Below are 18,154 nucleotides of genomic sequence, written 5' to 3' on the forward strand. Positions count from 1 at the left end.
AGTTGTTCATTGTACTCATCACAGTCATTCAACATATAACATGGTCCTACTCTTATTTATGCTTCTCCAATGTTTGTTATGCCAGACTGACTAAACATTGCACTGGCTATCCATGTCAAGTGGATGCACTGCCATAGATTTTGTATGCTTCTTAATGAAGAGCATAACCCCCCTTCTCCTACCCTCTTTATTCTTTCTGTGTACATTGTACTACCCCTATTCAAATTCTACATCCCTTATATGAGAGTGACGCCACATCTCTGATTTCCCCAAAATGTCTTCATTTGATGATTTGACTAGCACTTCATATTTGTCAAATTTATTTAGTGTGCTCCTAGTTTTGGTGTACATGCAAGTATAAATGCACCTGTTCATACTCTTAGTTATTCTAATTCAGCCCATGTATTTGCTTGTCCCATGATGATTTGGCTCCAGGTGCCAAGTGTTCCGTGGCCAAGCAATTTCAGTGCGTTCGTTAAAGCTATCCTTCTAAAGAGCTTTTGCCAGATACAGATTCTTTTTCATTCTAAATACCGTTTTCCTCATTTTCTATTAGAGTAGTTCTTTTGCATTACAGGAAGTCGGCAAAGACCCAGAAAGGAAAGTCACCTTTCTGTTTCTTTTTCTTCTCTCACTAACACAACTAACAGCTGCTTGGTCACCTCGTGGCACAGCTCCCGTCTCATCGTGGCGGGGCCGGAGCCAAAAAGAGCAAATATGGAAACCGACAATTTTCCACCTCTCAAGACTCTAAATCCTGCTTCTATGGATTTGCAGCAAAATGACTCTGATAATCAAACCTGGAAGAGGATGAAAACAGATGTACCTCAAACGGAATATCCATCTTTCCTCATACTGCATTCGCTAACGAATCAGTCATTGGGTACTTTGTCTCCATTTTATGTACAGAAATGCTTAGAAAGTGTAGCCAGATCACCAAAAATGGTAAGAGGACTGAAATCTGGTGACCTATTAGTCGAAACCACCAACCGTAAACATTCCGAGTCTCTTCTGAAACTCACATCGTTTGGTGGAGTCTCTACTATGGTATCTCCTCATGCTATCCTTAATAGCTCCAAAGGAGTTATTTCTGAATGGTATCTATTGAACATGAAAAAGGAGGAGATTGTTCAAGAACTCCAAGACCAGAAAGTTACTGAAGAAAGATGGAGAATTTGTTCCTACTCGTAGCATCATTCTCACTTTTTCTACACTGAACCTTCATCAGTAAAAGCAGGATACCTAAACTGCAGCATTTGTCTTTATATCCCCAATCCTATTCGATGCTACAAGTTTCAGAAGTTTGGGCATTCTCAAACTGTCTGGGCCCCGGGTGCCAAGCGATTGTGACTGAGCGATTTATCTGTGCCTTATAGTGCGATTTCCAAAAAGTGATATATAGTTCTTTTGCGTTCCTCTCGTTAAGTAATCTATTTATTTTATAACCGCTCTTGCTACAAAAGTACCTGTACAGAGCAAGAAAGGCAAGCCACCTTTCTTTTTTCATATTCTTATTACTAACCCCCTACTACTTCTCGCTTGGTCACACCAGGCACTGCTCCTGCCTCCCCGTGGCGGGGCCGGAAACCTTGGCAGAAAAGCTCATCTGCCAAGGGCGAAAAGGAGCAAAATGATTATCCATCTTTAGAGCCGACAAGCTCTCGGCCACATACAGAAATTGATCTTGATATTTCACAACCCAAGAGGTTGCAAACAAATTCAACAACCAAAGAGTTTCCTTCCTTTTTAATTTTACATTCACTTTCAGAACAACCTCTCAGCAAATTATCTCCTTTCCTCATCCAGAAACACCTGGAGAGTATTGCAGGATCTCCGAAGAGTGTGAGAAGGCTGCAATCTGGAGACCTTCTTTTAGAAACAACAAAAAGTAGACATTCAGAGAAACTCTTACAACTTTCAAATTTTGCTGGGATACCAATTAAAGTATCTCCCCATGCTACCTTAAATACATCCAAAGGTGTGATTTCTAGTTGGGATTTGTTGAACGTGACAGAGGATGAATTAACCCAAGAACTTCAGGATCAAAATGTTATTGCATCAAGAAGAATCATGACTAAAAAAGACAATAACCTTATGCCTACCAGGAATATCATTCTTACATTTAATTCCCCAAACCTACCATCAACAGTAAAAGCTGGCTATCTACTTTGCCGTGTTCGCCCGTATATACCCAATCCCTTGAGATGCTACAAGTGCCAAAAGTATGGTCACTCTCAGACAACATGTAGAGGAAACCCAGTTTGTCCAAACTGTGGATCTTCCGATCATACTCAGTCTGAATGTTTGGCGACAGAAAAGACATGTCCCAACTGTAAAGGTAACCATCCTGCATATTCTAGAACTTGTGAGAGATGGAAAACTGAGAAACAAATTGTTAAATAAAAGGTTGAGAACAAGGTAAGCTTTCAAGAAGCAAGGAAAATAATTGCTCTTACCATGCCCAAACGTACCTATGCAAATGTTGCACAAAAACAACAAACAGTATCCACCCAAACTGAAGTTACCGGCCCCTCAAACATATCAATCTCTGACTGGGCTCGAGCTGTCCTCTCTCAGCAACAGTCCAGTAACCCCAAGCATTCAGATCAGGCAAGTAACACTCCTCTTACAATACCAGCGACATCTCCTACTCTACCGGAAGATCCAATATTAGAAATTCATGCCGAAGAAGAAGAAATGGACACTGGTCGGCCAGTTTTCCTAAAAAAAGACAAACAAAAATTGGAACGTCGTAAACCAATCACCTTCAAAAAGCAGTCAGATACATCTCAAACAATTAAACACAAATAATGGCCTTCATTGTACAATGGAACTGCAGAGGCTTTCGTTGCAATACAGACGATATTCATGACCTGATAAATCGGTATTCGCCAGTTGCTCTTTGTCTCCAAGAAACTTACTTAACTTCACAAATTTCTCCTTCGATAAAGAACTATTGTCTTTATCGAAGAGACTGTAATACAGCAAATGCTGCCCATGGTGGTGTTGCAATTCTGATAACTTCAAAGATCCCAACAAAGCATATCCCACTGCAAACTGAAATAGAAGCTGTTGCTGTTCTTATAACGCTTCATATTTCATTAACACTTGTGTCAATCTACTTGCAGCCAAACCATACATACTGTTTAAAAGAACTTGAAGACCTCATCATACAGATACCTCCACCTTTCTGTATTTTAGGAGACTTTAATGGTCACCACCCACTATGGGGCGCTACTAAATTAGATAGGCGAGGTCGACTCATTGAAAGCCTATTAGAGGCACTAAACCTAGCCATACTGAATACTGGCACGCACACTCACATTCAGCTCCCAACTGGACATACTTCAGCAATAGATCTTTCCATATGTTCTCCAGTACTGGTCCCGACCATAGAGTGGTATGTTATAAACGATCCTATGGGCAGTGATCACTTCCCAATTGTATGCAACGTATTGATAGCACAGGCTCCTTTAACTGCAGGAAATGGAAATTTACAAGAGCAAACTGGGCAAAATTTCAGTCATCAATCTCTTTCGATGAGAAAAAAATCCGTCTCCACCGTATTGATGATGTGACAGATTACATCACGTCGCATCTCTTAAACGTGGCTAAAGATACAATACCATTATCAAATCCACCGGGTCAAAAGCACTATAATTATTGGTGGAATGAGGAATGCACCAAAGCAAAAAATAAAGCGTGGAATTTGTTTCGGCAATATCCAATCACAGCCAATCTGATAAATTATAAGAAAGTAAGGGCAAAAGCACGCTTCATACAGAGGCAAGCCAAAAAAGAATCCTGGACCCGTTTTGCATCAACAATTAACAGAAATACTGACAGCAAATTAATCTGGAAAAAAATTAGACAGCTTTCTGGTAAGTTTCCAACCATACCCTCTCCAGTCCTCTCCTGGAATGGGCGAGATTTAACTAGTCCCTCGGATATAGCTAACGCTTTGGGCAATACTTTTGCTGAGATCTCAGCAACATCAGCTTATACTACATCTTTCCAACGAATTAAAAACAGTCGAGAACGGTATTCTATTAACTTCCAAACTGCCCTCATTCTGCCATATAACAAACCTCTACAATATTCTGAATTATTGCATGCCATTAAAACAGCTCGTAATGGTGCTGCCGGACCAGATGGGATCTATTATATCATGCTGCAACATCTTGATGACAAAGCTTTGCGCCTCCTCCTGGTCTTTTACAACCGTATTTTTTTAGAAAAAACTTATCCAGCTGCTTGGCACCACTCTATTGTTTTGGCGTTCCTGAAGCCTGGAAAAGATCCAACCAATCCCCATAACTATAGACCTATATCTCTGTCAAGCTGCCTCAGCAAAATCCTTGAGAAAATTGTCCACAATAGACTCGTCTGGATCATAGAGTCACAACATCTAATGAGCAATAGTCAGCATGCCTTTCGACAAAACAGATCATGCTTAGATCTCATGATCAAGGCTGAATTTGCCATTCGCAATGCGTTCGTTAAACACGAGCATCTGGTAATGGTTACTATAGATATACAGAAAGCCTTTGACACCACCTGGCGACATGGCATACTTAGTGATCTTTATTCTCTCGGTCTACGGGGAAATCTTCCCATATTTGTACAGAACTTCCTATACACTAGATCATTTCAAGTAAAATACCAAAATGACCTCTCTACAACTTTCATTCAGGAAGAAGGTGTTCCTCAGGGATCTGTGCTGAGTGCCACTCTTTTTGCTCTTAGAATCGATTCCATCACTAAACAGCTTTCAAACACAGTTGAGTCATATCTTTACGCGGATGACCTTTCCATTTCCTGTCATTCCCAAAGCATGAGATCAATTGAAAGGCAGCTTCAGATATCACTGAATAAAATACAACAATGGGCCAACCTTAACGGCTATCGACTCTCACAACAGAAAACAGTTGCTATCCATTTTTGTCGACAACGCAAACTCCATCTGGATCCTGAACTCCAAATTTCCAACTTCTCCATCCCAGTCAATAGTAACATCAGATTTCTAGGATTAATCCTTGACAACAAATTAAATTTCTTAGACCATATTAAAAATGTACGTACTTCCTGTTTAAAAAAGTTAAATATACTCAGAACTTTATCCGCACTAACATGGGGTGCAGATCGCACCTCCTTACTTCGGCTATACAGGGCATTAATCCGATCCCGTCTTGATTATGGTGCTCCTGTCTATGATTCTGCCAGAGCAAGTGTTTTGCGCTGGCTTGATCCAGTTCAACACAGTGCTTTGAGGATTGCACTTGGAGCTTTCAGAACATCACCAGCACATAGCCTCTACATTGACGCTCATGAGCCCCCGTTAACACTACGTAGGAAAACACTGCTACTGAAGTATGCTGTCAAAATACAAAGTTGTGCCTCACATCCAATTCAGTCATACTTATTTAATCCACCATTAGAAAACCTCTACAGAAGTAAGCCTAGTATAGTAAAACCAGCTGGTCTTCGCCTTCTTGAACTGATGCAAGTTTGGAAAGTTTCCATTCATTCTGTACAAGAAGTAGTAACATGCATTCAACCACCATGGACTCTTACTCCTCTACCCACCTGTGACACTTACCTTTGCCAGTGGGGAAAAAATGTTCTTCAAGCATCAAATGTGAAACAGCTTCATGCAACTCACACTCACAAATACTTTGACTTTTCTCCAATTTATACAGATGGCTCTAAATCTAACTCAAATGTTGGAGCAGCAGCAGTGTTCCTAAATACCACTATTTCAGCAGCCCTTCCACCTGAATTCAGTATATTCTCAGCAGAATTATATGCAATTAAACTAGCCTTAGAAAATCTCTGTTCTAACTGCTCATTAAAATTTGTTATTTACACTGATTCCCTCAGCTCAATTATGGCATTATCTAACTCCACAGATAAAGTTCACCCTTTTCTAAATGAAATTAGAAGATTATTACTGCAGATTGAAGAGCGCCACCAAATGATCACCTTCTGCTGGATTCCAGCACATTCTGGAATTTCTGGTAATGAACTGGCTGATAAAGCGGCAAAAAATCCATCTACCTTAGATTTAACCACTATCCCTGTTCCAGCATCAGACTACCCACAAATCATTCGTGATGCATGCCTAACAGAATGGACAGCACTCTGGCACTCTCAAACACATAACAAACTTTTTCAATTTAAACAGGATCCTAGAATTTGGCGTTCCAGTGTCCGTTCATCAAGACGAGAAGAGGTACTCCTTTCAAGATCAAGAATAGGCCATACACATTTGACTCACCTTCATTTACTCACAGGAGATGATCCACCACAGTGTCCACATTGTTTTCTAAATCTGACTGTGAAACACATTCTCATTGAATGCCCACACTATAATCAAGACAGAAATACAACCCTGCTATCTTTGGTTAACCTTCGCAAACCAATAACTCTAGAGAATGTCATTGGTGACAATGCAAATATCCCTGAATTTTTTAACTTTCTGAAGAAAATTGGAATTTTTAGTCATTTCTGATTTTTGCCTCTTCTAACATAACAAGAAATTCTCATATATTATATATATTATTACAATAAAGGAATAGGCACATTATAGCCAAAGCAGCTTATGCGCCAGAAAACCCCCACAACAACAACAACAATCAAACTGTCTGCCGAGGAGATTCAGTTTGCTCAAACTGCGGATCAAAAAGAACACGTACATAATGACTGTAATTCTGAATCATCACAGTGCCCAAACTGCAAAGGCAACCATTCGGCTTTTTCTAGATCCAAAGATACAAAGTGGAGAACAAGGTCATGTACCCTGAAGCTAGAAAGCACCTACTACAAAACATGCCTAAATGTACATGTGCTGAAGCATCCAAAAGACACCAAACAGTTTCAACGCAAACAGATATATCAGTTCCACCAAAAGTGTCAATTTCTGAATGGGCTCGATCATTGCTATCACCTGCATCACAGTCAAGAAAACACCAAACAGTAGATAGGACAAACAATACCCTGATCTCGATACCATCTACTGCTAAATCAGATCCAGTTACTCCAGATCAGAAGGAAAATTCATTTCATGTTAGAAAGAAATTATCTGATGACACAGCTAACGATATTGCAGAAAACAATACTTGTAATGAACCCATTCTAGATCTTTATGCAGAAGATGACATGGACACACGTCCATTCTTTTCAAAAAAGGACAAAATAAAAATTGACTGTCACAAGCAGAGCAACATTAAAAAAACAGACAGATTCGACTTCTAATTCAAAACCTACACAATGAATAACAACATAGTTCAGTGGAATTGCAGAGGTTTTCGCAGCAACATTGATGACATATATGAATTAATTGACCGTTATCATCCTGTGAGCATCTGTTTACAAGAAACAAATCTGACACCTCAAGTGTCCGTTTTAGTTAAATATTACACTCTTTTTCGACAAGGCAGGAAAAACAGTGCTCATGGTGGAGTGGCCATACTCATAGACTCAAGGGTTCCTTGTAAGCAAATTCCTCTTCAAACTGACTTAGAAGCTGTTGCGGCTCGTGTAATGATTGGCATTGCATTAACGATTGTTTCAATATCTCCCTCCCAATCAGCAATGTATGATTCATGAACTAGAAAACCTTGTGTTGCAGTTACCATCGCCAGTCTGCTTATTAGGAGACTTTAATGGACATCATCCTTTATAGGGATCCCCCGTCTCAGACAGACATGGAGAACTCATTGAAATACTACTAGACAGACAGACAATTTAACATTACTGAACACAGGCTTATCCACTTACATTCATTTTCCTACTGGAGCATCATCACTCAATAGACCTCTCGATCTGCACTCCGATCCTCTTCTCAAGTGTCGAATGGACAACACTTGACAACCCTCACAACAGTGATCGCTATCCAGTAATATGCAGAATTCAAACCACAAATTCCAAAACAACTGATACACAAATGAAATGGAAATTTTCTAAAGCAGACTGTACGAAATATAAAAAGTCATGTCTCGTTTGATGATCACATCATTGAGTCTTCCTCTGTCAATACTGTCACAAAGCATATCACAATGCAGATACTGTCAGCTGCCAAAGTTGCCATCCCACAGTCTCAATTAAAAAATTGTAGACATACCAATCATGGTGGAACAATGATTGTAAGAAGGTGAAAAGAGAAAAGAATGCAGCATGGAACTTATTCCGAAAATACTCTACCACTGCCAACCTTATTAATTATAAGAAACTTAGAGGCAAGGCACGGTACATCAGGCGAAAAGCTAAAATTTGCTTTATCAATCAATAAAGATACCGAAGGCAGAATAAAATGGAAAAAAATAAGGCAGTTAAATGGTAAATACCTTACATCACCTGCACCTATTCTTAACTGGAATGGGAAGGAGATCTCTAATCCTGTAGATATTGCAAATGCATTCAGAACTGTGTTCTCTGAATTGTCCGCCACCATTACGTATCATCCATCATTCCAAAAAATTAAAGCCGATGCTGAGAAATTCAAACTAAACTTCAAAACTATCCACCCTTTAATCAAGCGCTCACACTATCAGAATTGAAAGAATCTATAAATAGTTTCCGCAACAGCGCCCCTGGCCCTGACGGAATTTACTATGTAATACTTAAACTTCTAGATCAGCAATCGCTATTCTCACTGCTAAAATTTTACAATCGGATATTTTACGAACACACATTCCCGAGCTCCTGGCAACATTCATATGTAATTGCTATCCCTAAACCAGGAAAAGATCATTTGATTCCTAACAACTATAGACCTATCTCTCTAACCAGCTGCTTAAGTAAAACTGTAATAAAAATGGTGCACCATTGATTAACGTGGTACCTTGAATCTAGAAAACTAATCTGCAGCAATCAGTTCGGCTTTCGGAGGAATAGATCATTCTTAGATGTCGTGATAAAGGCTGCTTCAAACATAAGAAACACTTATCAGGAATCAACATCTCGTCATCTGTCATTTACTGTCATGGTGTGTCGATATAGAAAAATCTTTTGATGCCACGTGGCGTTATGGATTCCTAAAGGATCTCCATTCTATAGATATGAAAGGGCATTTACCATATTTTATTCAAAACTTCCTTTGCCACAGGACTTTCTCAAACATGCATTCAAGGAGGAGTCCCACAAGGCTCTGTTCTCAGTGCTACTCTATTTGCTATACGAATTAACAATATTACAAACGCATTCCAAATACTGTCGACTCATATCTCTATGCTGATGATCTTACAGTATCCTGTCATTCCCAGAATATAAATTACATTGAGAGGCAACTGCAAATATCGATAAATAATATTCAATTATGGATGACACGAAAAGGATACAGACTATCAAACCACCAGTAATAATATATTTTCCTTGGAAAATATATTATTACTGTCAATAAATAAAAGTATAGTATACACAGATTCCAAAAGTGCTCTGTTAGCTCTCAAGAATACTTCAACTTACAATCCTTTGGTAAAGCTAATACGACATTAGCTGGTACATCTCCATGAGCAACATCAAACTGTCATCTTCGCCTGGATCTCAGGTCACAGTGGTATTCTTGGAAATGAGTGCACTGATGATGCTGCAAAGCATCCTTCCAACAACATAGCCATATCAAATGATCTGGTCCCATATCCCGATTATAAACACAATATACAGAAAATATGTATAGAACAATGGACACTTCTGTGGAAAAAGCAAACCCACAATAAGGTATTTCAACTGAAACCTGAACCACAATTATGGACATCTAGCCTCCGCAAAAATAGAAAAGAAGTGCTCCTAGCCAGAACTCAAATCGGCCATACTCACCTCACTCATCTGTTTTTTCTCACAGGAAATGATCCTCCTCAGTGTATGCACTGTTTGCAAGCATTATCAGTAAAGCACATACTGATTGAATGTAGCTACTGCCAGACAGTCTACTTTCAGCTCCATCTCAAGCCATATGCCACTCAGCAGCATCATAGGCAATGATGCAGAACTCTCTGAATTTTTCACTTACTTGAAAGGAATTAAAATGTATGATCGATTCTAATTGCTGCTAGAGCAGTTATCACATGTACCCTCACTTACTTTGATAGGTACAATATGGCCTATGTAGCCCTTGCGCCAGAAACCTCCACAACAACCACCACCATGATGATTGTCAGCAGGCCTTGAAAACCTTGACACATGGCTTTCCAGTCTGTTTCTCATTGCAATAGAAGCACTGTAAGAATCATTTTCTTCTGTGCCTGTGGCTATTGTTAAATCTATTAGACTGTGTATCTCACCAGACTAGCAGTTTTTTGAACCTCTTAACCTGCCTTGATAGCTTCCGTAAATATTCTTGCACCCTTTCTATTTACTTCTGTCCTCCTATTGTAGAAGCAGTTTTTCCTGTTAACTAGAACAGACAATGCTTTCAAAAATTCTTCCTCATGAGCCTTGCTCAGTCTGTCCAAGGCTGATTAGATCGACAAGGCTCTTATCATATACTATCCTATCATGTCTGGATATAAATGAAGACACTCAAATTTAGCCACTCATTACCTTTTCTCAATATTGTCCTGTACTTGCTAAATAAGTCACCTGATCTCCTATTCTTTATGTCTTTGTCAATGTATACAACAGTATCACCTTTTGTGCTCTTAAAAGATGATATATGCTCTACAAGATTATCTATTTTTGCTTCCCCTGGCAGACATACCGTGGTTCTGTTTCACCTGTCAGTTTTGCAAAATATATTTTGCCCTTTCCTGACAGTAGAGTCACCAACAATAACTACTTCCTGTGGTACGAGTGCATTCCACCTTGAGGATTGTCTCTGTGTTGACTGAAGCACTTGTATGAGCTCTGGCGTCAAGTTGGGCAGCTGAGAGGTTGATTGTTCACCCATTTTAATTCTTTCAAGGTATCTGTCATGCTCTTCAACCTGTCATAAATACTCTTCAGAACACTGAGTTGGTGCCTAATTTCTTAACACAATCTGCACTGAACACACATACACAAAGACATCCCTCTTGGCTGTATCATATCCTGTATCATAAGGTCCACAAACATTGCATGAGTAGCACATTTCTTTAGGCTGTGATTTGTAGGAGAGGAAGCACTTTAACACTTTTACCCAACTATTTTGATGATGTGCTTGATCTGGTATTGAAAACCATGGGCTTCAGTCGGTCTGAATTGAAATGAGCAAAGATGTTTTGGGGCTTTCTTCTCACTCTGACTGAATTAATCAGCCTCTGATGAAGGTTGCTTGACAAAAATATCTGGTTTTTCTTTTGTCAAATTGGAAGAAAATGTTCTAAAATTAGGGTGGTTCCATGACCAAGTTGATAAAAAATCCAAAGCAGTATATTTGCTTTGGATTTTTAACATGTTCAGTGCTTAGGAAGCATTGAACATGTTAATGGCTTGTTCAGATATTAATGTAATCTACTATTATTAATATAATATCTTTTTTAATATAAAATCATGCATTTAATATAACATATACACACATACATGCAAAACTGTTGGATTGTCTGATATTTTTACATTCTCTTTTGTAGTTGATATTGTATTCTTATTCTTTATAGTTCGACTACATGATAGCATACAAGAGGAAGGATACCATTATTTAATATTTGATCTGTAAGTAATTGCTTTATTATTTCAAACACCAATTGATTGCTGTAATTGAGAATAATATTTAGAATGTCACATTTAAGTAAATTCATAAACATGCCTTTTATTCCTAACCTACGATTTAAGATCAGGTTATGAAATATAATGAAAAATAAAGAAAGATTTTCCTTTTTTTGTAACCAAACCTAAATCAACAATATATTATTATTATTAGCCATATGGTGCAAGGAAGCCTGAGACTTATGGTGCACCAGGAAAAAAAAAAATTCTGAATTACCCTGAGAGAGAGAGAGAGAGAGAGAGAGAGAGAGAGAGAGAGAGAGAGAGAGAGAGAGAGAGAGAGAGAGAGAGAGAGAGATAAGTAGAAAGGAGTCACCAAGAAAGAGAAGAAATGATATCCAGCTCAGGACTCTGGGTGTGCCAAGCCCATACTCACCAGATATGAGCCCCTAGTAAAAACACTCACGAACTCCAAAAATCTGCTTTTAATAATGGGAAAAAAAAAAAAAAAAAAAAAAAAAAAACCCACAATGAAGAACATAAAAATGAACGGAACAAAACTTTTATTAATTTAGTTTTCATCAAAAAATCAACCAACATTTTATTTTTCTTACAAATTTCTTCCATCTTTTAAAGATTCCTTGCTGCTATTACCTGTTTATCGTTCATCGCAAAACTATGCACCGTTCTTTACTCATAAATACACATTATAATGCAAATCAATGACTACACAGTAGCTTGCCATCTGTTGCACCCACTACTAATCATTTCATTATTTGCCACGCCTACCTGTCAATCAATATATCCTTCTCAATTTCGGCTCCAAACCGATAACACCTACTCTCTGTTTACCGAGAGAGCAACGCTAGAGTCCGGTGTCAGGAAGCTAATTTTCCGTGTAAGTTATCCAACGTTTCTCATCGTTCTCATGTTGGCTTTCTTTACCTTAGCCGACAGTTTTAGAAAGCAGGCCTTAGGCTGCATATCAGTATAATTTCTAGTAACGACTGACAGACGTGTTTGAGCTAAACTTTATTAACACAAATAAATAAATAAATAGATATATACATAAATAAAGCACTAAAACAGAAATAAAATAAAAGTGTTAAAATATTTATAAATAAAAAGCATTAAGATGGAAACTTTTAGGGCGACCCTTCATCAACTAGTTAGTGTATATACTAACTAGCTGATGAAGTGACACCTTCATCAGCTAGTACTGCATACAGGTCTGGAAGCCTCATTTTAAGAAAGATGTAGAGTTGCTAGAATGAGTGCAGAGAAGGGCAACAAGACTGGCGAAGGGAACAAAAGGGCGTTTTTATGAAGAAAGGCATAAGTTCTGCAAATTGCAGCTTCTGGCTACTAGGCCCCTGCGAGACGATCTGATTGAGGTCTGTAAGGCTTTGAATGGATTGAGTAGGCTCAATGCTGATGGGATTCTTCATCTTGCTCAGATTACAAACTTGGGGGGGGGGGGCATAGATTCAAACTCAGGAAAGTCTTTGTAGAATAGATGTGTGGAAGTTTGCCTTTAGCCAGCAGGTAGTTGTTTGCTGGAACAAACTTCCATCTGTTGTTCTGGAAGTTGATAGCTTAAATAAATTCAAGGCAGAACTAGACAAACATTTTGGTATGAATGGATCAGTGAAATGGGAAGTGTTTTTTGGCTGATGCTGTGTATGCTCTAGAAGGAAGGGGATGAATCAGAGAGTGGTAATAAATGAACACTGTTCTATGTGGACTAATGTTATTAGTGGAGTATCCCAGTGTTCAGTGCTGGACCCATTGTTGTGTTGCGTATTTATTAATGATATTGATGAAGGTATATCTGGCTTAATGTCCAAGTTTGTAGATGATACAAAGGTTGGCAGGGTTGTTAATGATAGTAAAGACAGGATGCTACTCCAACAGGATCTGGAAAAGTTAAGTAGATGGGCTGAGAAGTGGCAACTGAAGTTTAATATCGACAAATGCAAATTACTGCATATGGGTAGCAGTAACCCTGTGTGGTACTATACTCAGTGAGGTGGAGAATGAAAAAGATGTGGGGGCAATTGTGTAGTCGTATATGAAATTCTCTGAGCAGTGCAGATGGGCTGCCAGAGCAGGTCATGGAGTTTTGTCAAATATATATAGGAAATTTGCTAGTAGAGACAAGGAGGTGATTATACCTTTGTATAAGGCAATGGTCATGCCACACCTTGAGTACTGCATACAGGTCTGAAGGCCTCATTTTAGAAAGGATAAAGAGTGCTAGAACAAGTACAGAGAAGAGCAACAAGATTGGTGAGAGGAATAAAGGGGTCCTCTTACCAGGAGAGGCTTAAATTCTGTCAGTTGCAGCATCTGGAGACTAGGTACCTGCAAGGTGATCTGATTAAGGTTAACAAGGGATGATTGAGTAGGAGAAAAGGCCTTGAATGGTTTTAGCAGTCTCAGTGCTGATGGGGTACTTCCACTTGCTGAGATTAAGAACCTGAAGGGGCATGGATTCAAATTGAGGAAAGACAGTTGTAGAATAGATATGTGGAAGTTTGATATTAACCAGCAGATAGTTGATTGCTGGAATAGTCTTCCATGTGTTGTTGTGGAAGTTGGTAGCTTAAATAAATTTAAGGCTGAACTAGGCAAACATTTCGAGTGACCGGATGGGTGAAAGAGGAAGGTTTCTTCTTTTTTTTTTTTTTCTTTTTCTTTTTGGCTGATGCTGTATAAGCTTGCTTTCTTACATCATATGTGTCTGCTAATGCTAATATAATTAAGAACTTGATAGTATATAACAGAGCTGTGATGCTCAATACACTCTACTTTGATATCAATATTTGTAGAAGAATAAGAGAAATTTACTTCAATGTGGTACATAGAATACTTCCATATGATACTCTCAAGAAATTAAAACAAATAAAAGATTAAAGCAAAATGATTACAGTGAAAAATCAATTGAAAACAATTCAAAAATTAATTAAAAAAAAAACAATAAAAAAATTAATTTAAAAAGTTCAACGTAAATTTTGAAAATTAATTTTAAAAGTTTAACATTAACTTAATTCTGAAAAATCATTTTTCAAAATTAAGTTAATGTTAATGTTAAACTTTTTAAAATAATTTTGATTAATTTTTTTAAAATTGTTTTTTGAAATTTTAATTAATTTTTGAATTGTTTTCAATTGATTTTTTTTTACTGTAATCATTTTGCATTAATCTTTTATTCATTTTAATATCTCGTGAACATCATATAGAAGTGTTCTACCTATCATGTTGTGGTAAATTTCTCTTATTCTTCTACATAATTTAGAACATATCCATTTAATAGTTTCCCTTTTCTCTCTTGCATGCTGATCATCAGCACTTTTAGTGGTTGCTAACACATATCAGAGTTTATTTTGCATGAAAACTGGTATGCAGTCATTCGTATGCAGCAATGTGAGAAAAAGGCAAATTTAATGTTAAATATAGGAAACATTTGTTAGCCTAACAAAGCTTCATTTTAGAAGTTAGTATCAAGTTTAATGAGATTTCAGTAGTTTTCATTATAATGAATACTTCATTATAACGAATACTAACGAATACTTTCATTATAATGAACTCTAGTAGTATATCTATTACATGAAATTTATTAAACACTACAGTATTAATTTCATACCTGCAAAACCGTGGAAAACGAAAAATTTAAGGAATTTGCTTGAAATGTCACACTATAGCTTAAATATTGCAATGAGGAGAAGAAGAAGAAGAAAATCTTTATTGTACAGTAAAGATACAGATACAAGAATGTGCCCGCCACAGCCAGGAGGCCAGGGGCTTGACAATGATATAGGGTAATATAAAAATATGTACAGTATAAGAATTTGCAGTATAAAAGATTACATAACAATTAAAAACGTAGCATTAGCCATTCAATAGATACGAGTATGTATAGTTGTGAGGCAGACAGTACACCAAGGTATGTGCATAATATTTAAGCACATATTTAAGCATATTCACACGAGTCAGAATTTTTCACAGTGCCAAATTGATGTTCGGTATCGTCTTTTCTTGTGAGACAGTTCGTCGATTTGCCTGCGACGTGCCGTTATGCGCCTCATAGGAGATAGTAGATGGAGTTTTCAGTATGAGTCGACATCAGGGGCCAAACAAAAGGGGAACAAGTTCGGCCAACGAGCGCCTGTAATTGCGATCAGAAGCGAATTTCTGCAGGTCAACTCCGATCATTAGCAGGGCTTGTACTGTAGGAAGTACTTGTCCAGGTAGGAATCTGTCACTGATCTTCAGCCTGTTCCGTTGTAGCTGAAGAAGAGGGGTGGCTCGTAAGGAAGGAAGTGGAACATGCCACTGGCATATATCCCAGAAGTCAGGGGAGTTGATTTTTCCAACCAGCATTTTGACTGTGGTCGCAGTTCTCCTCATGCTGATTATTTGAGGCAGCCGCGGGATTTGGAGTTGGTCGGCCATGCTGGTGGTCCTCTGCTGAGGGGGGAGTCGATGTTTGTGGGTTGCCCACTTCAACATCCAGTATTCACTGGCGAAGATGGGCTTCATGAGAGAAGGTACTGCGGATGCCCATATTTCAGAGGCATACAGAAAGGTAGGATACACAATGGTTTCCAGATATCTGATTGTGGTTCTTGCGTCTGTGTTATGAAGAAGATGTTGACGGGCAATCCAGCGCATTCGGTTGATCTTGCGTAGAACACATTCGATGTGACAGTTGAACCTAAGGTTTGGGTCGAAGGTTACACCGAGATCTTTGTGTTTAGTAACACTTGGAATAACTGCACCCTGCAGTGAGGGTTGTATGGATGTGGGACACTTCTTCAGAGAAAAAACCATAATAACGGATTTTTGGGGGTTCAGTTTGAGACCGAAATGGATGAGGTGGTTAGAGAAAGCTGTGATCTTATTACAGATTTCCGATGTGATCACTCCCCTGTCGGCTGATGGTGGTATTTCCGTTAGGAACTTTATATCGTCGGCGTAGGTAATGACATCATCTCTGTTACACACAAATGGAATAAGGAGGGCGGTAAAAAGTAACCCCGATAAAACGCCACCTTGCGGCACACCAGCATTGATGGATCGGGTATAGCAGAGCTTATGATGAGTGAGGTACACTGTTCTATTCCGGAGGAGCGAGTGCAGAAAAGCGAAAACGTCACCTTTGATCCGAAAGAAATTGGTTAGGAGATTCAGAAGGGCTGAGATGTTGAGGCTATCAAAAGCAGCTTCAATATCGGCATAAACAACCGCCATTTCTGATTTGGCCTCAAATGCATTTAAAATTTCCGTTTGGACTGCCAGAAGGTTGGAGACAGTTGATCTATTAGGGAGAACATAATGGAGTTGTTTTGATGATTGTGGAAGAAGATGGCGTGTTATATGCGGAAGAAGGACTTTTTCCAGTAGCTTTAGGAGCGTGGATGAAGTGGAAATCGGTCTATAGTGCTTCGGCTGGCTTGGTAGTTGAACTTTAGGTAGTGGGGCAAGACTGTATTTGCTCCAGGATGCAGGAAACACTCTATGAGAGAGGATGGAGTTGAACAAGTAGAGCAGAGGATCAAGGATATATGGACTGAGGCACTTTACGATGAAATGCGGGACTTTATCGATGCCAGCGGTGCATGACGGACGCAGCGAGTTGATGGCTTGACGAAGCTGCTGTCGATCGATTTGAATGGAAAACAGCTCATCATGTGGACTAGAAATGGGGTCTGGTTTGTAATCATATGGCTGTGTAATGTTGTCTTGGAATCTGGCTACATAGTTGATCCATTCAACTGGATTGAAATTGGTCTACTTTACTTTCATATCTATCTCCATTATGTATCTCCAGTACATAAGGGCAGTTCTAAGAGTGAAGTGGGAAATTACCTACTGGTTAGTCAAATTCAGTAGTAGGGAAAATCATGGAGACAATGATCAAAGTTGAAATTCAGAATCATTTAGATAGAAGTGTAATTCTGAGGGATACTCAGCATGGTTTTATAAAGGGAAAATCATGTTTAACTAATTTGGTTAGCTATTTTGTCAGGGTTACTCAAGGGCTGGACTTTGGGAATAATTTCAACACTGTTTATTTGGATTTCACCAAAGCATTTCACTCAGTCCCACATGAGCAGTTACTTTATAAGCTGGAACAGGTTGGAATCACAGGGAAAATCCTTAGATGTATAGCTGGATGGCTTCAGGGCAGGAGGCAGAGAAGTGGGGTTCCCCATGGATCAGTATTAGGACCATTATTGTTTTTGATTTTCATAAATGACATCAATGAAGGTAAGACATGTCTAAATTTGCAGATGATGTAAAGATTGGTAGAGTAGTTAATGATTGTCGCCAAGCAGAGCTTTTTCAGAATGACCTAGATAGACTTCAGGAATGGTCAGAAAAATGACAGCTATGCTTTAATCCAGCAAAGTGTAAGGTATTGCACCTGGGGAACATTAACCCCAAAATAACTTTTACACTTGGCGGAGTTGAACTAAAGCCGGTAGTGGAGGAAAGGGACTTGGGTGTTACGATACAGTCAGACTTTAAG

General features: G+C 38.7%; 1 protein-coding gene across 6 annotated transcripts in view; it reads left to right on the forward strand.

Moving 5' to 3' along the window:
• LOC150083775 (calcium/calmodulin-dependent protein kinase type II alpha chain) overlaps positions 1 to 18,154 on the forward strand; it is a 740,997-nt gene that overhangs the window by 220,235 nt on the left and 502,608 nt on the right. For all 6 annotated transcript variants that reach the window (XM_090378214.1, XM_090378218.1, XM_090378216.1 and 3 more), the window contains exon 4: positions 11,571 to 11,625. In XM_090378214.1, coding sequence (XP_090234340.1) covers positions 11,571 to 11,625 — 55 coding nt within the window. The remainder of the gene's footprint in view (positions 1 to 11,570; positions 11,626 to 18,154) is intronic.

Source organism: Mastigoproctus giganteus, chromosome 7 (genome assembly GCF_048544385.1).
Source record: "Mastigoproctus giganteus isolate SK-2022 chromosome 7, ASM4854438v1, whole genome shotgun sequence".
In the NCBI taxonomy this organism is placed as follows: domain Eukaryota; kingdom Metazoa; phylum Arthropoda; class Arachnida; order Uropygi; family Thelyphonidae; genus Mastigoproctus; species Mastigoproctus giganteus.